General features: G+C 41.2%; 1 protein-coding gene across 2 annotated transcripts in view; it reads right to left on the minus strand.

The window, feature by feature from the left end:
- cpt1a2b (carnitine palmitoyltransferase 1A2b) overlaps positions 1-24,241 on the minus strand; it is a 73,403-nt gene extending 49,162 nt beyond the window's left edge. Inside the window, exons 1-9 of one of the 2 annotated variants that reach the window (XM_084571530.1) lie at positions 24,085-24,241; positions 18,273-18,415; positions 15,836-15,975; positions 11,784-11,961; positions 10,131-10,232; positions 9,913-10,050; positions 3,830-3,907; positions 3,379-3,486; positions 1,764-1,851 (exon numbers count right to left, since the gene is read on the minus strand). In XM_084571530.1, coding sequence (XP_084427656.1) covers positions 1,764-1,851; positions 3,379-3,486; positions 3,830-3,907; positions 9,913-10,050; positions 10,131-10,232; positions 11,784-11,961; positions 15,836-15,975; positions 18,273-18,413 — 973 coding nt within the window. In that variant the 5' untranslated portion in view covers positions 18,414-18,415; positions 24,085-24,241. Of the gene's footprint in view, positions 1-1,763; positions 1,852-3,378; positions 3,487-3,829; positions 3,908-9,912; positions 10,051-10,130; positions 10,233-11,783; positions 11,962-14,017; positions 14,135-15,835; positions 15,976-18,272; positions 18,416-24,084 lie in introns of those variants that run through there. The other variant, XM_084571531.1, reaches the window with a different exon arrangement.
- Positions 24,242-26,174: the final 1,933 nt, after the last annotated feature.

The following is a 26,174-nucleotide window of genomic DNA, read 5'->3' on the forward strand; positions in this document are numbered from 1 at the left end:
AGAGCTCATGCGGCATCCATTCGAAGCGAGTGAGCGCGACTCGTTTGAACCTACAGTCAATGGTTTGAACACGAAGCGATAAGCGGAGTGAGCCACCGAGCGAACTGCTTTAAGTTAGATGCAAACATCTTTTTGAAGTAAGTTAGATATTTAAGCTAATTGATTTATAGGTAACCAAGACTATACACAGAGTATTTTTGTAAATAAACTGGTTAGTTTATATATGTTAGAAATTTTTAATTGCAAGTTACTGCTAACGTTAGCTTAGCTTGTTTGTTTGTTAATACAAAAGGCAACAGCCTTCAAGGCTAATTGCAGAGAGTAGTGCCTTGCAGGCTGATTATTAGGCTAATGATGATTTCATATTGCATGTCATTATTCAGTCAGCTGCTTTCGAGGCTGATTGCAATAGGAAATCGTCAAAAAAAAAAAGCTAAAAAGCTGAAGCTGTTGTCCAATTATATTACTATTTTAAAATGATTGTTCAAGGCAGCAGAGAGTGTAATATTTCAGTCTTGTAGGGGCATGTTGTCCCATGTTGTTGAAGACATAGGCCTGGTAGCCTTATTATTATTTTTCTGCTTTCAACAAACAGAAGTGCCATTCATTTTCAAAATTACTTTGTATGACTGTTTATTTTGCAAAGTTATATCATAGTCATATTTAATTAAATGCACTGCAACATGAATGTTTAGTTTTGGCCCGTGACCCTGTACCCTGATTCATTTTTGGCCCTCCACTGAGAAGTATTTGGTCACCCCTGGGTTAGAGGTTAGGCGCCTTGTTGAGATGGTGATGGTAAGGCTTTGGGGACTAGTGAATACGTTACGTAAATGATTGTCCTCACAAAGATGGTCATACGTACGTGTACGTGTGTGTGCTCTTGTATAACTATCTGAGGACCTGGAGTGAGGACATTTGTGCAAAATGAGCACTTTTTGGCTGCTCTTCACTCGTTTACGAGGTTAAAATAAGATATGATAATAATGTGTTTATGTGTGTGTTCTTGTACAGCTATCTTTATGAGCATGAGTGAGTTTTACACACTACAAGACTGTTTGAGGATTAAGGTGACAATTAGATTATCATTGAAATGATTAGGGAACGGGGCAAGGGAATGCATGATGTCAATGAATGTCCTCTCAAAGACAGTCATGCAAAAGTGTATGTGTGTGTGTGTGCACGCTCTTCTACAGCTATCTTTCTGAGGACCAGTTTGAGTTTTACACCATTGGAGTGAGGACGTTTCTGCAAAGTGAGGACTTTTTGGCTGGTCTTCACTCGCTTACAAGGTTAAGATATGATAAAAATGTGTTTGTGTGTGTGTGTGTGTTCTTGTACAGCTATCTTTCTGAGGACCAGTTTGAGTTTTACACCACTGGGATGAGGACATTAGTGCAAAGGGAGGACATACCGATCAATCCTCACTTCTTCATAAGGCTCTTAGTTCAGATGGTTAGGGAAAGGCTTTTGGGGCTAGTGAATACATTACGTAAATGATTGTCCTCACAAAGATAGTCATACGAACATGTATGTGTGTGTGCTCTTGTATAACTATCTGAGGACCCTGAAGTGAAGACACTTAGCCACTTTTTGGCTGGTCTTCACTCGCTTACAAGGCTAAGATAAGATATGATAATAATGTGTGTGTGTGTGTGTTCTTGTACAGTCATCTTTCTGGGGACCAGTTTTGAGTTTTACACCATCGGAGTGAGGACATTGTGCAAAGGGAGGACATTTTGGCCATTGTGTATGTGTGTTACCAGTTTCTTCTCCTGGCGTTCGCGTTGTGTTGAACATCCTCTCACACTGAGCAGCACACAGAGGAATGACAGTGCCTGGAACGCGAGTCTGAAACACAAACACCGCTGTTATTATTATTTATATCTCTTCATCACAGCCCGAGAGAATTTTGGAACCTACTGATTAATATTTAACCGTTCAAACAACCATCCAATAAAAATCCCAATCAAATATCCCAAGGGTAAAAGTTTTTTTTCCAAGTGGCTTCTACTGTTCTAAATGACAGATGGGGAGCCCAAGCAAAGATGATATCAACAAGGTTAATCTCAGTAACATCCACAACAGACCCTAGGAATGTGAGCACCACCCACAGACGTTCAGACTTTGTTTTGGTAAATAAAATAGCATAGCAATTATAAGGTGATCTTATGATAAAAAAGTTTTTTGCATAGTGACTTAAAAGAAGAAACCGAAATCAAAGATCTACCAGCAACAGAGACTGTGAGCTTGCTTTACTGTCAGCAGTGTCTGTGTCACAATACAAAGATTACAGGCAACGACCGACAGGAATATACCTTTTGCGTCTTTGAGCAAAACATATGTCAACCTAGCAGTAGTCGAAACCAAAGTGCCGGTATTAATTCTTTATGGGGCAAGGAACCATATTTGGTAACTTTGACACACATTTTAAATTGTGTCCCGGTGAATCTCAGCGAGGTTTAGAAGCATGTGGTTTTCACCCAGCCAATCAGAGAAGATCAAGGCACAACTCTGGTGAATGCGGTCTGAAAGGTCAACCTCTGCATGAACGCTGAGCACAACTGTTTTATTAGGTACCGAGAAGAAGTGCCCTAATGTTGTTTAATGTAATAATGTGCGTGCAGACAAGTGCCTGCATCAGCACTTATGTTCTAATGGTCCAAATGCATTTGCTTACCACTTAAGGCCAAGGAACAATATATTGTAAATTCGTTAATCTTTAATATTCTCCATTAAAATTAAAACAGTTCCAAGAAACTAAGAAGAGCAACAAACAAGGCTGATCTGTTGTTCACTCTGGTGGAATATTAATATTCAATTCAATTCAATTGAATTTTATTTATATAGCGTCAATAACAATACAAATCGTCTCAAGACGCTTTACAAAAACCCGGCCTGAAACCCCCAGAGCAAGCCTGAAGGCAACGGTGGCAAGGAAAAACTCCCTTTTAACAGGAAGAAACCTCGAGCTGAACCCAGCTCATATGGAGGGACCCATCTGCCTGAGGCCAGCCGGGTACAGACAGAAGAAAGAGAGAACAGCAAGATAAACATACATCCGTCATATGAGCCCTATTAAAACAAACTTGTGCCTACGTGCATCAACCTTTTGAATTAAACTTTAAAATGACTCTGCCCCGAGGTCGCTGGGATTGCGTATTAGTTCTATGACGCTCAGCCATTAAAGAAGACTTTGCAGGCCTAAGATCGTCTGCCAGGGAACTGCATAACTCTGAGGCATGAACAATGGCAGAAAATTGCTGGTAGATCTAAGATACAGATTATGCAAATAACCTGGATTTTTCTCCTGGAGCCAGTTAAAAGCCAAGCCAGACTGTTTCCCAACTGAGGCCTATAAACTGAGTGCGGTCTCACCGGTTTAAGTTCCTCCCGGTTGACCTTGCGGCGGTAGAGCAGCAGAGCAGTAATTGTGTTGCCTGCCCTGGCTGCCTGCACCGGGGTTGGCGTCACGTACAGAAAGTCCTGGAAGAGACACACACACACCAGACATTTTAAACTCTTGAGATTTGCAAACGGATGGCCAAATAAAATGTTACATAATTTGGTTATACAACTTTAAACACGTGAAAACAATATGAGACAGTAAGAGATAAAGTTATAAAAAGGATTGCTCTGGTGGGGTCAGGAAGTTTGAGGAGAGGAAAGAAAGGAAAGATATAATTAAGAAAACCAATAAATATTATGCAAGAGAATGCCTTGCTTCCTTTTTGGCACAACCTTCGAATTCTCTTTGTTGTAAAGAGATAAAGCACATTCACATTTAGCCAGGTATCCTTGTAAACCCTAAGATAAGGGAGCTGGTTACCATGCCGTAGTAGTTGCTGTTCACCATTATGGGCCCTCTGCCTCTCAAATAGATGTATTCCTCCCACCAGTCGCTCACCTGGAATCAAAACAGAATTCAGAACACAATTCTTCCAGAACTTTCTCGTTCAATCCCACTCACAACCAGCATCTATTCTGTCACAAAAAGGTTTCTGATGATGTCCCGTGCAATGCGGTTTATTTTAAATTAAGTCCAAGGAAGGGTGGAGGTGTTACGTGTCAAGACAGGGGCAACATATCATCTTTTTCCGTTAACGTTTAGAGAAACTGGGTTGCGTGGCAAGACAGCGACCTCAAGCACGACAGTCGTTAAGGAAGAGCAAAATTAACGTTTTGAAATTACCCTGATCCGACATAAATTTCCTGAAAGGACATAAGGCCTCAGAAATGAAGCGGTTCTGTTCTGAGGAACCGGTTAAAATTCCCACAGTCTGCTGTAGGCAACACATCAGCAGTTGCTGAAAAGGTTTAGTTGCTGTTATTGGCGCACAAGGAGGTAACACTAGATACTGAGAACAAGGGTACACATACTTACACTGTACACTCATTAAAGAAATATAATATTTCCGTAAAACAGTGTTGTTTTTGGCAGCCATTTTAGATTTAGTCTTAGTCTTTTGGACGAAAATGCTTATTAGTTTTCGACATATTTTTGTTATTTCTATATGTGATGGTTTTAGTCTGGTTTTAGTCGACGGAAACTCAAAAAGGTTTTAGTCTGGTTTTAGTCAATTTTAGTTAAAAGAAAAAAAAAAGAAAGTATTTTCACCAATAATTACAATAATAAAGGAATGGCTTTAGACAAGTTTTCCACCCAACAGCAAATACTTTCTGATCTACTATAAGGATTATGCATTACAGTAGTCCCTCGCTATAACGTGGTTCACCTTTCGCGGCCTCGCAGTTTCGCAGATTTTTTTTAGTGCAATTTTGCATGCTTTTTTTTTTTTTTTTTTTTTTTACAGTGCATTGTTTTCTGCGTCCTGATTGGCTAAGGGAGAGCCCGAGTGTCGTCTTTTGCGTCCTGATTGGCTAAGGGACTGTAGACCATTCTCAATCAATCTCCTCGTACGGTGTCTCTTGTACAGTACGGAATGCGTTCAGCTTGCCAAATTTACATATACATCTTTGATCGCTGGCAGTGTGACTGAAGTGCGGTATGTTTGCAAGTTATTGAGAAAAGTGTATAAAGTGTGTAGTGAGGGGTTTTGCAACCTTAAAACATTTATAATCATTGTAAAAAATAAAGCTGACTACTTCGCGGATTTCGCCTATCGCGGGTTATTTTTAGAACGTAACTCCCGCGATAAACGAGGGACTACTGTACACACAGATAAAATGGTAACAGTGTATATATAGTCATATTAATTGGTGCTTCAGTGTTAAAAGCTCTATCCATCTTTGTTTTTATTTTTATCAAGAAAAACTGGTGCACTGCACCTTTACAAGGTGTGCCGCTGAACTGAGGGAATGTTGCAAATATAAAGTAAAAATAAAGATGAACGTTTGTCTTGCTGTTTGTTTTGGAGTTGCAACAGATAAATGTTTTAGACTAACATCTAAAAAAAAATTTCAGTGGCACGTGATCTACCAGCACTACCTTCGCGATCAATCGGTCGACGCAATGAGCACCCCTGCCATAGATCATCTCGTCGTTTCTGACCACCTTGCCGCTGCCACAAAGGTCCATCATTTAGTGTGACTGTGACGGCAGGCGTGTTGTGCAGAATGTGTACAGATGCTGGCGTGATGCCATGTGGTGGGCGTGACCAAACAAGGATAGGATGCAGCACCATTGCTGATGCTTTTTAGCTTTTGACAGACAACAGGCCGAAATGTCATGGATTTTGAACGTCTGACAGACCACCCACTAACATTTTCGTCCAGTCTCGTCTCGTCAACGACAGCTTACACACGTCTAGTCATGTTTTCGTCATGAAAGAGCCGTGTTTAGCTCGTCACTGTCTCGTTATCGTCATGAAAAAAAGGGGCGTCAACGAAATAATTTCGTCATCGTTGACGAAAACAACACTGCTGTAAGAATTGTTTAATTGGGTTCTGTAGTGTGAAAATCTGCTGCAAATACTTTTAAGTGGCATTGTTTAAACACCAATCAGGCATAACATTATGACCAGCTTCCCAATATTGTGCAGGTCTCCCTTGTTGCCTCCAAAACAGTTGGGAACAGAATGTTGTTAGTGTGGGGCCTTTGGGTCCTATGGGTTGAGGGGAGGGGCCTCTGTGGATCATCCCACAGATACTTGATCAGTTTGGGATCTAGAGAATTTGGAGGCCAGGTCAAAACCTTGTGATGTTCTTCATGTTTTTTTTTTTTTGAGTTGTTCGTAAACCATTTTTGTGGTTGCATCCTGCTGGGGATGGCTGCTGCCATCAAGGAGTGTCATTGCTATGGGTTGGGGGGTGCCCGGTCTGGTCTAGGTGGGTGCTACATGTCTAAGTAACATTAAAACAAATGCAGTTGAAAAGTTTCCCAGCAGAACATTGAATTGTCACAAGACGGTCAGTGTTATTTACTTCTCCTGTCATTAGTTTTAATGTTATGCCTGATCGGTTATTGGTGACACTTGGTTACTGGTTTGTGTATATTCTCACAAAACCTATTCTTAGATAAGATCCGATCATTTAGAGCAGGGGTGTCAAACTCATTGTAGTTCAGGGGCCACATACAGAACAATCTGATCTCACGTAGGCCGGACCGGTAAGATAACAGCATAATAACAACTCCAGATTCTTTCCCAATTGTTTTAGTGCAAAAAAGATAAAGTAAATTTGGAGAATGTTTCCATTTAATAAAATATCCTTGGGAAAAAAAAATGAAATTTCTTAACAAAAGTAAGTGAAACTTGGATACATTGCTGTCTGCCATTTAGTCCTGGGTCTAGGTGTTAGTGTTCTGTCTACTTCTCTTACTAACACAGTGGACAATATAGGGATATCAGATATTTTCATTGAAAAATTGCAGTCTATGTGATTTTTGCACTTTGCAAATTCATGCTGAAAACCAGATTAGACGCTCTGCTCGCGGGCTGTATGTTTGACACCTGTGGTTTAGAGGGATTCATTCGCTCTGTTACTTTCATTTATTTTGGCGCAACTGCACGGCCTCATCTTTTGTCGGTGGTAACCTATTAAACCTATTTAATGTTCTACACCGACTCTTGTGCGTTCATCCGTGGACACCCCCTACTGACGGGCCATGACACTTGCCAATGATTAATAATGTTCATGTTTTCTCAAGGTTTGAAACATCGTTGGATGCTTTGATGAAATGCATCTGCTATACGTCAAATCTTATGAATGAGAGTGAAAAAGACAGAAACAGCTTATGTACACATTAGGTAATTCAATATGCGCACACACAGTATCAGGTGCTTGACGAAGTGTGTCAAAACGTTGCAGCTGCCAGACGATCCTTCTTCCTTCCTTTGAGTGTCTGCGGCTGTGCACATATCGCCGCCGCATGTAGCTCTTACATGAATCTAAATCTGACAACCTTCCTCTCACTCACTGGGCCATTAATAACACACGTTGGGGGGGGGGGGGGTCGAATCCACGATGCTCCAGTGAGTTCGAATAGTGTTTCTTGGTACTGTGCCAAGAAACACTATTCGAACTCACTGGAGCATCGTGGATTTGGATAAAATCCCCGTGACGGATTAAAAAAATAAAATAAAAGCAGTTCCTGCACATTCACCATTAATAATCCATTTCACTGTTAGGACAAACTGTGCTATTCTGAGAAAAATGTTCTGGAGAGGAAAACCGGGAGGGTCAAGAGGCTGCATTGGCTGAAGGAAGGGCAGATTAATAAAAAAGCACTACAGAGTGTGATTTCAATACATGGGTTGCAAAACAAACTGTGGTACTTTACTGGCAAAGTTCATGGAATCTGCCAACCCACAAAGCATCTGCCATAACACACCATTTACTTTAATTTAGGGACCAGATGGCCATTTAAGAATTATTAATTCACGGAAGAACATAAAACATGCAGTGAAGGTGCCAAAGTTCACCTTCACTGCAGCGTTCTGGCTTTAGTTTTTACTCCATCTGTACTTTGAAACATCGTTCAATCATCTTCATCTCGCTGAGAACCAGAAGTGGCACTGTTTTTTGTTTTTTTTGTCTGTATTTTTTGGCAAAGACTAATTGGCTCCTTCTGTTTATTTACCCTCATCAATTATTTGCAGATTGTGGTGAATCCTGTGTATTCTTTAAGTGCTTTCTGGGACTCTGGAACAGTTTTGCCTCTTTACGTTGGGCGTCCCAGACACTGCCTGTTACTAAAATACTACCCATATGTCATTTGGAGTCATTTGGACGATATTTAGATCCAGCAGAGCGCCGCGTATATCCATATAGTAGGAGTGAATGGGGCACCGAAACGCAGCCTCTAAATGACGCATTATCTGCTGCAAAACTCGTTCATTTCACCAATATTTTGTTATGATGCACTAGTGTTATCCCCCGTTGAGTCCGGAGTTACCCGTTATCATCATCATCATCCGGGGTCTGTAGATTGACCTACTAACCTCTGACAGAGGGTCAAGCTGATTAGAAGAGAGTAAATAAAGAGGAGGGACAAAAGTTTGCGCTCTTGAAGTCCGGCTTTCTATGCGTAAAGCAAACGTAACCTAACAATCTATGCATGCGTGTAGGCTACTTACTCAATCGAAAGTTGCCCGTTCGGTCCTGCAGGCTTTGGCTTGGTCATCCAGTTGACTTTGAGGACACGAAAAAAAGTCTCTACAACAGCCCGGTTTATCAAAGAACGGAAATCCTCCGAAGTTGTGATACAGACATTTCTGGAGACGTCCCAACGGGCATCTCCTGACCTCAAATCCCATTCTGAGCAACATAGGCATTCCTCCTCTGTTGTCACAGACAAATATTTTTCCCCAAGCACACCACCAGTTACTATCTATTCGCAAACGTGCAGCGTTTTTTGTTATTTGGCCAGCTGTTCCTCTATCTCCCTCTGTATCCTCCTTTCAACGAACTCCTCATCCGTATACTCTGGCTCAAAACGGTAGCAAATTCGAGGTAAACAAGCTGACCGTCGCGGGTGATCATACAGGTCAGAGGTTAGTAGGTCAATCTACAGACCCCGGATGATGACAACAGATAACTCCGGACTCAAAGGGGAATAGCACTAGTGTATCTTAACAAAATATTGGTGAAATGAACGAGTTTTGCGGCAGATAATGCGTTATTTAGAGGCTGTGTTTCGGTGCCCCAGTCACTCCTACTATATGGATATACGCGGCGCTCCGCTGGATCTAAATATCGTCCGAATGACTCCAAATGACACCAGTAAGTTATATGGGTGAGTAAACGATCGTATTTTATGCCAGAAATTAGGTCCAGCTTTTAAAAAAAAGTAGTTCCCCTTTAAATACTTTGACTACTCTTTTTTTTTTTTTTTTTTTTTATAAATGTGCTTAAGTTGACACGGACATTAAATAAAAATGGAAACGGGTACTTTCTCAATACAATTAACAAGGGTTGACATTTTTAATCCCTTCAAAACTATGTCCATAAATCCAAAACTGACAAAAATGACACTTAAAGTTTGTTCATGCGTTGCTACTAGTAATCCAGGAGTGTATAAAGTACTCAAAGTTGTCACGGCTTTTACTGCTAAAATAAATGAGGCTTTGAATGTTCTACCCAACCCTTTAAAACCCAATGTGTCGGCGGCAGCATGTTTGCACAAGCGCACTTTGGATTACCGTAATTACATCGCAGTTTGCGCTCAGAAAAATTCCAATAGTTTCTGAAAAGCAGTTGCGCTTTGCATCCAAATTAGTGTCATTACGGTAATTTTATTTGTGCCTCTCCTGTAATGTTATGATACTCTTATAATATGCAGTAAATTGTAAATAACTGCCAGTTACTTAACGTTTCTGACCTTTCTGTAGACAAAATAAACAAAAATATCTGATGCTTAAATATCCGAGTGGTTCTTCCACCATTGCATAGAAACACAGCTCTGAGGAGTCATTAGGTGCAAACAGCGCTTGTGTGAATAAATCCACTTACATAGTTGGTGGCCCACAGAGCTTTGAGTTTCAGGTAGCGCTGGAGGCGGTTGCCCAGGTTAGACTCAAACCGATTGGCCAGATCCGTCATCCGTTTAAACTCTGGATCGGTCAGTAGAGGGCGCACCGACTCCAAGTACTGAGAGCAAGAGAAAAACGGCGTCACTTGGGATTCATTTCATTCATATCAACATGACAGGTGTGTTGTTGAGCACTCACCCTGCTCATTGTGTCTTTGATGGCAGGGACAGGCAGGTGAGGCAAAGAGGTTTGATAGCTGTACAGCAACGGCTTCCTGCTTGAGAGTAACCTCACCAGCGTCTGACAGAAACAAAGGGAGAGACGTTTTTTTAGAGACAATGAAATCTTATTAAAATTTAACAAATATCACACACAATAGCCCTATTCACAAGGGACTAGTTTTGTAGTAATTACAGAGGTCATCTGTGTCCTTAATCTCGTGTTAATCTGTATAAAAGTACAGCGCACCCTGTTTCTCCTAACCATAGACTGTATATAAATATGGACAATGCTTCTCCACTTCCTCTCATTGGCCAAACTGACACCATTTTTCCGGGGATACAGGCGGCGCCATCTTGCGATTTTGGAGCCAGAGTCTGATCAGTACGGTCCGAGAGTGGAGCCACGACATCGTTGACCAGACCACACTTCAGCCAGACTCACTCGCATTTTCGTTTTCGGTCGGCACGGCAGCTGGTGGTCACCATTATGTGTCACATCCTGTTACTTAAATGAAACTTGAATTGGCACTGTTGGTGTCAACATTATATTAACTAGGGGTGTAACGGTATTTGTATTCGTCCCACGGTGTCACAAAGTTGAGTCCTCACTTCAATCCAGGTGACGGTAATGAGTCTAAAAGCTTCCAGCAAACGTTGGCAGCAGTGTGGGAACACTTTGGTTACCCAGTGCAACATAATGACGTTGGCACACAAGTGATGGACCGGACAAAGACTGTCTGTTGCTTTTTTACCGTTGTACCGAACCTACCCGAACCGTGACCCCTACACCTAGGTATGTACCGAACCGTGACTTGTGTGTACCATTACACAACACTATTAACTACCTAAAATGACAGAAACCATCCTTGAAAAATATTCCACGTGCACTAGTTTGTCCCACTAACACAGAGGGGGTGGAGCTTATGACCTATACTTCAGCCAGCCACCAGGGGGAGCTCTTCCGCCATACATCTTCATACTGTCTACGCTCCTAACACCTAACATCCTGTGATAATACTTTATCTCTGCAATTTGGGGTTAGTGTGCGTTCTACATTTTTCTTCCTTTAAGAGTTTTGTTTGATTCAAAGCTTCTTTTTTTTCTGTCCCTTTTTCCCTTGGGAATTATATAAGCTGTGTCTGACGTCAACATCTGGACAGGTGTGTTTCAGAAAACAAAATCAAACATCGGACAAAATCACATAGGCTGGTAAAACGGATGACGTGTGCATGGCGGCATATTCAGATGTGTTGGATTTTATTAAGTCAAGTATTAATGTGTATAAGTAAAGATGTAATCAGCACATTTAACTGAGCTTTCCCACAGTCTTATGGTGTTACTGCCAGTTCTGTGTGGCCTTAATTGCCCCAGTGGGGACAAATAAAGTTTTTCTGAATCTGAAACTAAACGCTAGAGAGGGTCTCATGAAAATCTGTGAGAAACACCGACTGACTGAGCCTTTGTTGGCCGTCTTATTGGCTTACTAATGACTAGACGGCTCCAACGCTTTGTTTAATGTTACTGTAGCTAGGTTAGAAAAACAATATCAAGGTGAGGGTCCATTCCCACTATGGTCACAAGGGCCAACACAAGGGAGCCGTGGTAACAAGCAGAGACAACAGCAGCTCACCACCCAGACTTTGGTCGTGTTAGAGATTCGTCCGTGCTGCTCAAACATCCACTGGTGGTAGGAGAGCAGCAACTTCAGGCAGAATCTGAGGGCGAGGATCAGGGAGAGCCACAGCAGGGTGCTGAAGACGAGCGCCGACACCATGGTCTGGCCCTGGGCACTGAGGGACACGTGGAGACTGGACGGAGGGACAGAAATAGAAATGAAAGTCATTTAGCAAAAACACACATATGGAGATACAAGAATGACCAAATTATACTGCTCCTGAAAATTAAAGGAACACTTATCCAACTAGATTTTATTGTCAGCTTTTTTTAGATATATGATGGTACAACAGCCTCAGGAGACATTATACTAACATACTTTTTTGTTTTTTATACTCATGTAAATGAACTGAATGCTTCCTCCTCCACTGCTCAGAGAGGAAAGCTTGGAAGGGTTGCAGGCAAACATCCTGTAAAACACAGTTCAAATGCCGAAGCGAACACTGTAATTTGTCTAAGAGGGTGTCCAGTTACAGCCAGAGGAGAACAGAGGAGAACAGATTCAACCCAGTTACTCTAAACATCACATCTGACCCGTGACGCAACGCGTGAAGAGCAAGGAAACCGCATGGAAGTACAACAGCGACATCTTCTGGATCAAGGAGGAAGTGAATTTGAGTGAAAAAAAAAAAAAGAAATGTCCTGGAAGTAGAACAAATAAACAAACCATAAATATTATACTTGTGCATTTATTTATTCAAGAAGTGATATGACTGGCACATTCACTGATCAGCCACAACATTATGACCACTGACAGGAGAAGTGAACAACATTGACCATCTTGTAAAAATTCAATGTTCTGCTGGGAAACTTTTGGACCTGGCATTCATTCATGTGTATGTTACTTAGACATATATGACCCACCTAGACCAGACCAGGCACCCCCACCCCATAGCAATGACACTCCTGGATGGCAGCAGCTATACCCAGCAGGATGCAGCCACAAAAACGCTTTAGGAACAACTCAAAAAAACATGAAGAACAACTCAATGTGTTGACCTGGCCTCCAAATTCACTAGATCCCAAACTGATCAAGTATCTGTGGGGAGATCCACAGAGGTCCCTCCCCTCAAAGCCCCCCCAATTACAACATGCTGTTGCCAGACACCACAGGACACCCTCGGAAGGCCCATGTCCATTCTCTGATGAGTCACGACTGACTGTTGTGGAGGCACCAGGGAAGACCTACACAATATTAGAAAAGTGGTCATAATGTTATGCCTGATCGGTGTATCTGTGAGTTGCAAAAGTGTGTGAACCCTTCTTCTCAGTATCTGCTGCGACCTCCTTGTGCAGCCATAACGGAAACTAAACATTTCCGCTAACTGCTGATCCGTCGTCTACAGCAACCCGTTCCTCAGAACAGAACCGTTTCAGTTCTGAGGATGTTTCTGGGTTTCCTCAACGATGTTCAAGCCGTCCTGGCTCGGTCGCAAACTAGGACGTTACAACCCACCATGATGCAAAGACAGGATGAGGTTCTGATGCTGGAATTCTGTGTTTTTTCCGTCTCCAAACACGACGCCTCTCATCTAAACCAAACAAATCTACTTTTGCCTCATCTGCCAACATAACCTTTTCCAGTCTGACGTTCGACCAAGTTCTTCTATGTGTACCATCAAACACTTCCATAATCATGTGTCGTAAGGATCAGACTGTGACAAACCCAAGTTTTTTCGTTTAGTGGCCTTGACGTTAACTTGTAATCCTACAGGTGCAACTTCCCTTTGCAACTCACAGACATGCAATATCGGCTCATTTGCACAGTGAAAATTATCAGGGTGGAATCTGCCAGTTGTGTGTCGACAGTGAATCAGCGCTGAGGTATTTAACTAAAGCCACGGTGAGCAACCAGACTGGCAGGGAAGTGGGGGAAAGTTCAAATGCAGGCGACACACCCACGCTGCTTTATATCGACTCATCGGCCTCACATGCCGAGGACTTACTATGTTTGTTTGGATTAGTCAAATGTCAGGTCTACAGTGGTTAGTACATGTCAGGCTGATCTCTAAAGTGCAACTGTCACCGTCAAGGTCGGTCCTCTTGGCTGTCAGCACATGTCAGACGGACCTTTTTACACAAGAGATTAACTACTGCACATCAGACATTTTTAAGCCCTGTCCAGATATAAAGTGATTTCGCTCGCTGCCGATCTCTTTGGAGCCGACGGTCGGTAGCTATCGGACGTACCTGGTTCTGGTTGCCTGGGTAACCCACTTGTATATTTCCCACCCAGAAAGTATGGATCAAAGGGGCGGCACAGTGGTTAGCACCGATCACAGCACGAAGGTTCTGGGTTCGAATCCATCGGCCTTTCTGTGTGGGATCTCTCCGGGGTCTCCGGCTTCCTCCCACCGTCCAAAGACATGCCCGTTTGGTTAATTGGCGATTCTAAACTGGTCGTAGCTGTGAGTGCGAATGGTTGTCTGTCTCTCTCTCTGTGTTAGCCCTGCGATTGACTGGCGACCTGTCCGTGGTGTACCCGGCCTCTCGCCCGATGACAGCTGGGATAGGCTCCAGGCCGCCCGCGACCCTCCGGAGGACAAGAAAATGAGTGAATGTATGGCTCAAGCTAGCTCTCCTTGTTTGAAAAGATAAATACTGTAATTGCTGATTGCCCGCCAATCTGCACGGTCAATTTGTTGGTAGGAACTAGGGATGCACCGAACATTCGGCCACCGAAAATAACTGTACTAATTGTATTAATAATTGTCATAATAATTTTTTTCGCTGTTTCGGCTTTCGGGTCTTCCTTTTCGGTTTTGGCCAAGAATTTTCATTTCGGTGCATCCCTAGTAGGAACCAAAGTCGTGGCCTTACTAAATTAGTTCAACTTTGTGCCCACCCACCAGAAGTACTGTACCTGAAGTGCATTCACATTTCATATATGTTATCGTTACAGCATTTGAACTTCCAGACTTCATCTTCACAATGTAATCTTTTTTTTAAAAAAAACACAAAAAAAAACAATTTCTAATGTCTACTATCAAATATTCTCAAAGTTATAGTTTCTACCTACAAACAAACGCTAAACTGAGGTTAAGACATAACCACGGGGCGATGCTACTACTGTATGAAAGTAAAATAATGTGTCGTCAACTTCATATGAAAAAAAAAAAAAACAGAAGTGCTGTGGCTTCACAAAAGAAAACGAAAATAGGGCCACGGTGTCATAAATATAAGTTACTATCACATAATCCTTTGTAATCCTTCCTTTGACTTCCTTTTATTTTATTTATTTATTTAATTTTAACTCGAGTATCAGAAACTCTTCTTGAATGCTACCCAACTTCTGCTTCCTCCTTCCTGAGTCGGTGAACTCATAGAACCCAGATTTACATTAGTAACCATCATTAGCTCCACCATATTTTTACTCGCCTAAGCCTATTTTACATCAGTTCCTACAGATCCACAAATAAAATAAATGTAGGTATTGATGTGAAATGTCTGTTTTAAAGTGCTTTTTGTATATATATATTCATCTCCGACCTGATATTAGCCGTTTCAGAGACCCAAACCAAACAGAGCTCGGGTTGTAACTCCAACCATGAAGAAAAAAAACTAAGATTATCTGGAAATAAAGTTAAACAAAGATGACGATCATTACTATTCGATACCGTAACTCCACAAGGCTACAGGCTAAGGCTGTTTTGGTGAACTCATAGAACCCAGGTTACATTTGTAACCTTCATTAGCATATTTTCAGTTGCTGTAGCCTGTTTTTTGTTTATTTTATTTCCAATTACTCCCCTTTCTTGCCTCCCCAACCCTTGCTGGTTGGTGTAATATATCTCTAGAGCTAGAGTTGGATTATCACCATAGACAATAGCTTTAAATCCCTGGTATCCTGAAAAATACAGATATATTTACAAGGGGGTGATTCACTCAAACCTTTTCTCTCTACTAATGGTGAGATAAAAAAAAAAAAAAAAGGCCTCCAAATTTCCCTTATGTAACATTCGTAATTTGAAGACGGTAGAAAACGGTCTTCGTGTTGTGCATGTGTACCTCAGTGGGAGGTGCTGCTGTATCTTGGCGATGAGGCCCATGCTGGGATCCGATTGCATGTACATAGTGGCCAAGATTCCTATGGCGACGACGAGCCAGGAGGAAGGGCTGGCGGGGTACACTCCCTTAATCACGCTGTTCTGTAACCACAGAAGAAGAAGAAGAAGCAGTTATTTATCAGCTGATTCCTTTCATAAAAACAGGCACGAGTCTTGAGGTAGTTCTTCTTTTAGTTCTTTTTTTTTTATGCTCTGACTTAATATTATTGTATCACAACAATTACTCACAGTGGCTGATGCACACATTTCCACCTGTGTCACAGTCAGCAATTAGCTCCGTGCATGTCACTGCATGTTGGGAAAGACTCATCATTCTTAACTTACACGTGGGAATTCATACTCTGTAATTAAGCCGTCTGTTTTCAACTCGTTCCTGGATACAAATCAAACCTTGCATACCTCCTCCTCCTCCTCCTCCTCCTTCACACATGCAAACTGTACTGTTGACATACCCTTCCCTTATTCTTATCCATAATGACAAGGGCACCCACAGGGTTTTTTTAAAAGGAAAACATGCGTCATACTGTCCAACTCATGATTTTTTTGTCTGGCTCCTACCTATCTTAAAGTCCAAATTAAAAATTAAACATTTCCGATAAAGCTGATATCTGTTGCAAGATATGGAGGCAACATGTATGGAGGACCAAGACTGCCAAAATAAAATAATAATAACTGGAGAAAAAAAAAAATTACAAAATTACCATTAACCCTCTGGAGTCGACGGACGCACCGGCGCATACAAGTCACATGACCAGTTTAAGACGATGAAGCAGCAAGACGAAGTCTCACTGAGACTCCGTTTCAATTTGTGTAGAAAGTGCTAACTTCAAAATATATACCAGTTTTTAAATTGTGTTGATAGGCCAAGTAAAACTGGACTTATTAAAACTAATATACGGCATGCTTTTTCCTGAATATTGTCATCATGTTTGGTGTGCGTTTAGTGCAGGAAGATACGGCGAAAAGGAAAACGCTAGCAAGCGGAGAGCGCTAGCCGGCTTCAGGTGATCGAGAAAAAAACAAAACAAAAAAAAAGACATGACATCCTCTTTCCTATTGGTGGAAAAATGCATCACATCAGCCAATCAGAAAATTATATGGTAATGATTGCTAAGGAAAAGGGAAAATTTGTGGGAGTGACGCTATATACAATCTATGGAGTGACGACGGTGAAAGAGAGATAAACGAGTTTTGAGATTTGAGACATTTGTGACTTTACTTATTTACTTACCTTACTTATTAGACATTACTTATTGTGACGCCTGATAGTTTTGCAAATGGTTGTAAATAGCTTTGTTGTTTGCTAAATTTTTATATAAACTTTTGAAATTTACAGTTTAGATTTGCGTTCTAAGTTACAAAAATGGTTCGTTAAATGTGTTTGTGGTTTTCAAAGTAAAAAAATCTAGGTTTTCCCTACTCTGATTTTATGTTTTTAGTGTGGTTTTAGGTCCACTGTGTTAATACAGTATGTCAGAATGAAAAAATAACTGTAAAATCACACATGTGAGGTTCTGCTGAAAAGAATGACACCCAACAAGGCAAGGTAAAGTGTTTTTAAGATGAAATATAAAGGTAAAACCAAAAGTAGTAAAAAACGGCCAATTATACTATAGACCTCAGAGGGTTAAAATGCAACAAAAACTACAAATAACAATAAGAATAAATGTAGGTATGGGACATGAAGTGACGTGTCTTGTTTAATTTTCTTTGTATATATTTATAAAGGCCCTGATATTAGCCGAGATCCAAACAGATCTCAGGTTGATCCAACAAATCTGGAAATAAAGTTAAACAAAGACAATAATATTCAGTACCTTAGCTCCACGAGGCTACGTTGCATAAATCTACATTAATACATTCAATTATTAATTCAACTATTTTGCTTTTTAGTAGAAATTAAGTCACTCCCTGGCACATTATCTGAGCGCCGCTGAAATGCCTCCGACTGTTTGTAGGACCATCCAATTGCCAAGTGCTCAGATATTTTATCTCTACACGAGCTGCAACACCACCCATAACGTAATCCAAATGTCGAGTTACTAGACTTCTCTGAAAAGGACTGAGAGCGAGATCTGGACTTTAAAGCAGTAAAACTAAATAATACAAGTAAAAACCATAAAAGAGAAATGTAATTCTATCCGATATGGATTTTAGCTGACATCAAAATAAAGTGAGAGGCACCAAGACAAGCACCCACGGCACAGAAACGGTGGTTTTGAAGCTCAGTGCGGCTGCTCTGGCCGCCGGCATCTTGGCAGAACTTGACACCGCCGACAAGGGCTGATTTTTGATTTTCTGATTTGATTTGATTCAGTATAATCTAGAGAGATTTTAGTTGCCAATGGCTCCAGAGATTTGTGGCATCTCCTCCTCACCCTCACGCGGCTGACTCGTTTCTTCCATGACCGTACTCCGGACAGGTAGATCTGGTTCAGGGCCTGATAGGACAGCTGTAGGTCTATACCCTCTGGTGTTATGGTGAACTGGAACGCCACAGCCTGGTGGGCCTCCGCCATCGCTGTAGAAACACAAAAAAACAACAACTTAATATTCCGCACTGTGAGCCGAGACATTTGTCTGATTTAATAACCGTCCATGACAGTCAATTTTATGTGCCAGCATGCGCCGAGCTCCATGTGACAACACTTTAATTGAATGTGCTGGAGGAATGTTGTTGTTCTCGCCGAATCCTGCTGCAGCAACGAGAACACAGGCCAAATGTTTTGTGACCTTAAATGACACCTGTGCCATCGCACATTTAGAATTGCAGTATTTTTGACATTCGTCCACATTTACCTGCTCAGAAAACGCATTTTCCTACACTTAAAAAGCCGTAAAGCCATTTTAAATCGTTGCAGTTTGCAAACAGTTTCCTGGATGCTAGCCCAGACTTTATCCCTTTTTTTTTTTATGCCCTGCGTCTGCAGTTTTGAGGTTTTGACCCACCATCAGAGTCTCTTTGACATTACGAACCGAGACCTGAGCTTCAACCTCTGGCAGTTAAACGGCAAACAGGATGCATCTCCTCGCTTACAAGCCACTAAACATTAACTCATGGACACCGCACCGTGTCATATCTAGAATTTTACTGGCCTATCTACAGTCGATCATTATACAGTGAGTTATTCAATGGGTGGGTAAAACTAAGGTTCATTTGGTTTGGGTGGAAACTACATTCATTGGTTTTACTTTACGGTCTGTTATTCTTTATCTGAAGGTGCGTTCACGTCTCAACCCCTGATCAGGGTTTGGTACGACATGAACCAGAGTGTATTAATCAATGACTGAACTAAAAGAGGGCTTTAGACACTGCTGCACCACTTGGACAAAAACGGATCTGTTGAGTCCAAAAAAAAAAAAAAAAGCTTTGACAATCAGCAGTCTGTGATGGCTGGTGAAAGAAAGAAAGAAAGAAAGCTGTGGAGTCCTGCGCAGCCGACGACGAACGAAGCTTCTGGTGCGAAATGATGACACAGCGACGATACGGTTACAGGCTGGCGGTGGGGAAGTGGGTCAACATATAAACCGTTTGAGGTCCTGAGCACCTCTGTCCCCCTCTTCCCCTTCTCTTTGCCCAGCCGAGCGACTGATTGCCGCATATTTCCCACCTCCCACAGCTGACTCAGTCCTGTGTGAATGTGGGAGGAAAAGTGTGGACGCGGTATTTGTTGGGCAAGAGGATAACAATAATAATCATTCACTTCCTTCATTTAAGGATTCACTCGAAGGCCGCACCGACGCCGTTATCTCTATCCTTGGACAAAAAAAAATAAATCGAAACTCTCACCAGGCTAAACAGTAAAAGAAAATACAATGGTCTGAAACAGCTGGGTGGAAGTGAATAACAAGATGCCCTTTGTGGAGATTGAGGTGATCTCCAGGGGTAGTCGGAGGCAGAAAAATAGCGAGACGAAAAATATTTCCACTCCAACCGTAGTTTTTATTTAGGCAGTTGATATCGCGGTACAGGAGGTGGTTTCAAGTACCGACAAAAAGTACGTTGCCTGCAATAGCCAATCGGCTCGGACATACATTCACCTGCCTAAGCTAGAATCGCCGACTCCGCTGCAGATGAAGTGACGTCATCCTACATACAGGAAGCGATCGTTACACCTTGGCACTCCACAACACGGAAACAGTGGTTCTGAAGCTCAGTGCGGTTGCTGCGGCCGCCGCCATCTTGGTAGAACTGCCGACTAGGGCTGGGTATCGCCGCCCATTTCCTGATTTGATTCGATTCAGTAAAAGTCCTCTTGAGATATTTCAGTTGTCAATGCATCCAGAGATTTGTCGTATTTCTACAATATTTTACATCCAGTTTTGTGTTTTTTCTACATTTTCTACTATTGTCATACTTTTCCAATCCAATCAGCTTTCAGGCCTCACTGAGCTCATTCAGAGTCATGTTTTTCATCTCCCTCATACGCAGACTAATCTCTTTTCACGATCTCGTGAGATTTGTTGTGCAAAAACCAGACAACTTCCTTGAAAGATTAAATAAAGTATTCTGTTTCCGATTCTGACTGGACTTGTGAGGCAGTTTGATTCTTGCGAGATCCGTGAGATCACAAGACAATACGTCTTGTCAGGCCTCGAGCGACGCACTTCTGGTTGATCCACAGGGGCGTGGAACAACCGGTGTCCCGTGAAGCAACGACTGTAAACCCCGGGTGTGTTCCAGCAGGCAGCAAACAGACGTAGAAGACTTAAAAAGATGGCAGCTTTTGTCTACCGACATGCCAGCTACATTTCTGGGGTTCTACTGTCTTAATAAAAGCCCCTAATTGTGATGCTATCCCAGCTATTAAAAACTATTTACGCAGTATATGGCACATAGAATAAGAGCTTTGTATCAGTCCGTCTTTAAATTACCGTAATAACGCGGATGTTGGATTTAGCGACAAATAGCAGCTGTCTGCGCAGTTCATATACATGAATGCTTAACTTTTTTGACGTGGCATTCTATGGGCAAATATGTGTAAGATTAAATCAGCAAATAAATCTAATTTACAGTAAACAGTTGGCTTTTAATCTAACTTTGCTAGCTAGCGCTTATAAAGTTTAGCTAGTTCACGTTACGTCTTGAGTCGTTTCCTTCGGATTTGACCAACTTGACCAAAAACAGCCTAATTATGATGCTATCCCAACCATTAAAAACAATTTATACCTATGGACAAATATATTCAAGATTAAATCTATAGTAAACAGCTGACTTTCAATCTAACTTTGCTAGCTAGCGCTTATAAAGTTTAGCTAGATCACGTTACGTCTGGAGTCGTTTTCTTTCGGGTTTTGACCAACTCTCTTTAAATAACTGTAAATCTCTGAGGTCTAAAAAATCAAGAGCACAAACATCGGGTTTTAAAAAGTGCCGGTAATGTAATTATTTTTTATTAGTGAACAACACAAGTAGCTTCACATGCTACGTGCCGTTTTCTCCGTCAGGTTAAATTCAGTACAGAGTCAGGTGAGCGACCAATGTTTGGGTAGGGTCTGGAGGGAGGTGGCTTTGGGGTAAACAAACGCAAGCACAGCGTTGTTTGAAACGTGCAAACATATTTCTGATTCATTACGAGACCGTGGCGGAGTAAATTAGACGCTGGCGGGCCGCCGTAGTGTTAACGTTGTATGGGAAACGCTGGAAAAACCCTCCACGACACGGAAACAGTGGTTTTGAAGCTCGGCGCGGTTGCTCCGGCCGCCGCCATCTTGGCAGAGCGTGACACTGCTGACGAGGGCTGGGTATCGCTAATGACTTCCTGATTTGATTCGATTCAAACAAAGTCATCTAGAGATATTCCAGTCGTCAACGGTTCCAGAGATTTGTAGTACTTCTACAATATTTTACCTCCAGTTACGTGGTTTTTCCTTTTGCTTAGTCATGTTTTGGATCTCCCTCATACTAATCCCGTTAGCATACCTTTAAGCCTTTATATAATTTAAACAGGTTAGATATTTAAAAACATAAATAAATAACTCGACAATCACATCAACTCCTACCACCTCACCAAACATCCACACGGAATAATTTAAGAATTTCTGTCTGACTGACTTCATTTTGCAAAGTTCTTCCACGCAGCAGACATGTTTAGCTTTGATGCTAGCCAGCCACCACCTTGACAAAAGGAGAAGAAGAAGAACAAAAGGAAGTCGTCTTCTTCTTCTTTGTTATTTTTTGTGGCAGCTTTGACGCTACGCAGAGGAAGAAGACATCACAGCAGAGCAGCAGTAAGTTGACGTAAGCTAACTTCTATACAAGTACAACAATTGCTGGATGTTAAGTTGCATTGGTGTTACATAACCCTCAGAAACGGGAGCCAATTAAAATCCACTTGTTGTGTCTTAGCAGTTGATTACTCAAACCACCAGTGTTTTGTCTCCAGGGAGGATGTTTGTGAAGCCTCTCGGCCATGCTAATCGTGGCTTATCTAAAACGCAGCTCAAAACAAAAGGACTTGTTTTGAGTTATCTTGTAGACGTCTCACCTCTCGTCCAAGTGGCCTCTTTGGAAACTCTCTGCAAACATCCAGTCTGGGGAGTTTCTCAAAGATCACGGGTCAATCTGAACAACAGCCTGAACTGCAAATTGATCATTTAGAACTGAAGAAGCAACTAGAACGAGATGTCCTCAAGAAAACCCAAACAAGTCCAGCTGCCTTTACTTTGTTTTTTGTTAGATATTTGCAAAGGGGGATGCGTCTGATGGGCAAAACCCAACAAAACTTATTTGTACAGACTAGATATTACTCAAGGTCGTAGCTTGAACTGATGCTGCACGCTTCACTCACTTACTTAAAACATTAGACGCACTATTGAAAACTAGTGCAATAAACAACAAGCAATTAGTGGGCAGACGTCCAGTGCAATGAAAAGTAAAACACCCAACAACTTGTCCTCTCACTGGCATATTACATATCTGTTATAATAATAATAATAAACAGCTTAATGCACTTTCTAGAGCCTTTACTTTATATCTACACTGGTTATTTTAAGGCCAGAGGAGGGGAACATAATTTAAATTCTTCCGTATGTCCTGAAAATATAGACAACTGACAATAAAAGTCTTTAAATCTTTAATATTAGTAAAATTAATAGTGATAATAAAAATTAGAATTAAGTCCCTTAACTTCCGGGTTCAATAGCTGCCATTTCTGACACCGTTTCAACATAAACTGAACATTATAACAGTCATGAAGCCTAGTGTACCTAATGTTTTGGCATGTGAGTACTGCAAGAGTTAAACAGCAGTAAGAAGAAGTTATATATATATATATATATATATAAAAATCTATAAAAGGCTAAACGAGTTAACTCTACAACACAAGAAGACAGTGCTGACAAACTGGTTTTACTTGAAGGAGTAGAAAAAGCAGAACGTCTTTTGCGGGGGGCGCGCATACACGTGAGCGAAGATATGCGCGTTCACGCCCTCCACAAGCAGTTGAACATTATTGTGTTGAAAAATTTTTGCAGTTTGTGGCTTTTTAGTGTCGGTGTAAAAGAAGTACACACCCAACGGTGCTTCCTCTTAGTGGCTAAAATAGAAAAAAATACATATATTTATATTAAATGTCATATTACATTCGATAATGTTAATTAGAAAAGTAATAATTAGCTTACTCTCGTGACTTCCGGGTTGTGGAACTGTTACGTTGGCTCCTACGTACGCCCAAATTTAAGTTTTTTTTTATTTATTTATTTATTTTATTGTCTTAATTGGATATTTATCCTTTTAGCTTCAGGGCTTTACATAAGCTAGCAAATATTTAAATAAAATTACAATAAAATAAAATAAATCTTAACCCCCGCTGTTTTGAATATGGCTGACCACTTTTTTTTTTTTTTTTTTTTTTTTTGGTTAACATAAATAGAGTGGCGAGTCGCGGCCATGCTGCTCTCCATCACTAACTTACATCACCACGTCCCTGAGTGTAGAAAACTACACAACAACAACAAATGCTGCACAAACATAGTTATGACACTTATGCAAACGACAGTGCATTGGACAGCACACACTGTTACTGTTACTGTGTATCTCTGTGGTCCATTCATGACCGACTCCCACCCCGCGCGTTGCACAAAAAGGAAACACAAACGGAGAGCAGCCAGAAGTAATTACAGCGTAAATGAGGAAGAACCGAGGCGGCGGCTCGATGAGGCTTGTTCCAGATGCCGGTGAAATCTTACCTGAAGTGTCTTTGGGGGATCTTACTCGATGAGAAGGTTGATAAAGAAGCGCCTGTTGTTTTCGCGCCCCTCCTTTTCTCAAGTGTTCCACAGAGAGACGGAGCAGTCAGTCAGTGAAAGCGTCTGGTGCCAAGCTGCACAGATCGTGTGTGAGGACAGATGAGCCACTCGTTTGAAAGCGGCTCAGCTTTGTACCTTTGTGCACAGGGGCGTTTCTAGATTATATTGGGGCCCTAATAAAAAAATAAAATAAAAATAAATCCAGTTAAAAAAAAAAAAAAGTCTCTTGTGTGTTATAAAATCACTGAAGTTTTATTTAGTTTTTATTAAGCGTTATTGTAAATAATCATTATCTGCTTCTCTTAAGAATTATTTTACTTCGGGTTTTTTTTTCCATTCCTAAAGGGACATGTCTTAATTTATAATTGGTGCACCACTGTCATATTTAACTACGACATATATAACTGAATTAAATGTGCAGAGTTGTGTCCACTGAGGGGCCCCTTATTGGGTGGGGTCTCCTGCTGTCATTATAAACCTAATACACTGCCACATTGCATTTTCCTTGCTTTATAAATAAATTCTTAAAAAAAACAACAGAGCAATTTTAATCTGGACCAAATAGGCAATAGTTTGCACAGAATATATAATAATATTGGTGTTTAAAAGTAAAAAGAAAGCAACAGATGTATTAAGTAGTGTAATATAACAAATATAAGGCGAAATATTAAAGACACTGATGTTACTGTGCAGCCAGATACTTTATAGAGGAAGTTTGGTTTTATTTGGACACGCTATTAGTGTCAGAGTGAGACCTCTTTGTATTTCTTTTCCTCTCTGGAGGAAACTACTGATGACGCTACCGATGACCCACCCCCCAAAAATGTTATTTTTATATATATATATATATATTTGTTTTATTTTAATTTTTTTGACTTTGGTTTTAAGGACACGACCCTAGTGAACATACATAAATGTAAATTAAAAGTATAATAATTTATTTATTTATTTTAATTTACAGTCCTTTAATGGTTTTTATCTCTTAGAACCTGCTTCTTACTCAGGGAACTCTCATTATGATTACCCCATTTCCACCACTTTTCCACTTGAAAAAAAATAATAATAAATAAATAAAAAAATAAAACTGAAGCACTTTATCTTATATACATGTAAAAATGTGGCTATAATTGTGTAAAATAAGGGAAAAACTTCCAATATCTCACCAAATCTCACCTCCATTGATCGTTTCACCAATAAATTCCAAGACTTTTGTTGTCACTTGGCTAAAGTCGACTGAATAAATGCTTTAAAACTATAAAACTGAACACAGGGACGCACTTATTTCCATTGTTGTTTATTGGTCAGTATTTCTCACAGGCAATAATAATCATTGTCATAATAGTGCACTTTTCCTTTTTTTTGTAATTATACTACAGACATTTCTCTTCGTCGTTGTCATCATCATTAATCGTGTGAGCGGTTTCTCTCGACCCACCCTCCCGCCTTTCGTGCCTCCTCCTCCTCCTCCTCCTCCGTGAAAAAAAATCTTTCTCTACGGGTGGTGGAGTGGAGGGGCACGAGATGGTGGATGGGGAGGACGGGGTGGAGGGTGGGAGGGGAGGCGTTGTGCGGCGGAGACGAGGTGGAGGGGAACATGTGTGGTAGACGGGAGGTTATAGTTGTACAATTGCAATAACTGCAGAAGAAGAATGAGCAATAATGATGAGAGGAAGAGTTGTATGGTGACTACAGTGTCGATAAAACATAGTAAACGCTACATAGATATGGACGGCATACAATGGAGACACAGCGTATACAAAGGTATACAGCATCTGCGACGAAGTATACGGTGTATAAAATGTGTACAAGGGGGGAAATGGTTATATAAGGGGGGGCGAGATATGTGCATTTGGGTCAAGGGTGGGCGTGGAGCAGGATTCAAGGAAATACAAAGAGGAAGAACGGGAGCGGGTGTAGAAAATGTCAAGTAAATAGGTGGATAGGGTGTTAAGGTGGAATGAGGGAGGGAGGGGTGAGATTTCTTTCAATAGCAGAGCTTTGCGCGAACGAGCCGACCGTCCTGTTGTGTC

Source organism: Chelon labrosus, assembly GCF_963514085.1.
Source record: "Chelon labrosus genome assembly, chromosome: 21".
NCBI lineage: Eukaryota > Metazoa > Chordata > Actinopteri > Mugiliformes > Mugilidae > Chelon > Chelon labrosus.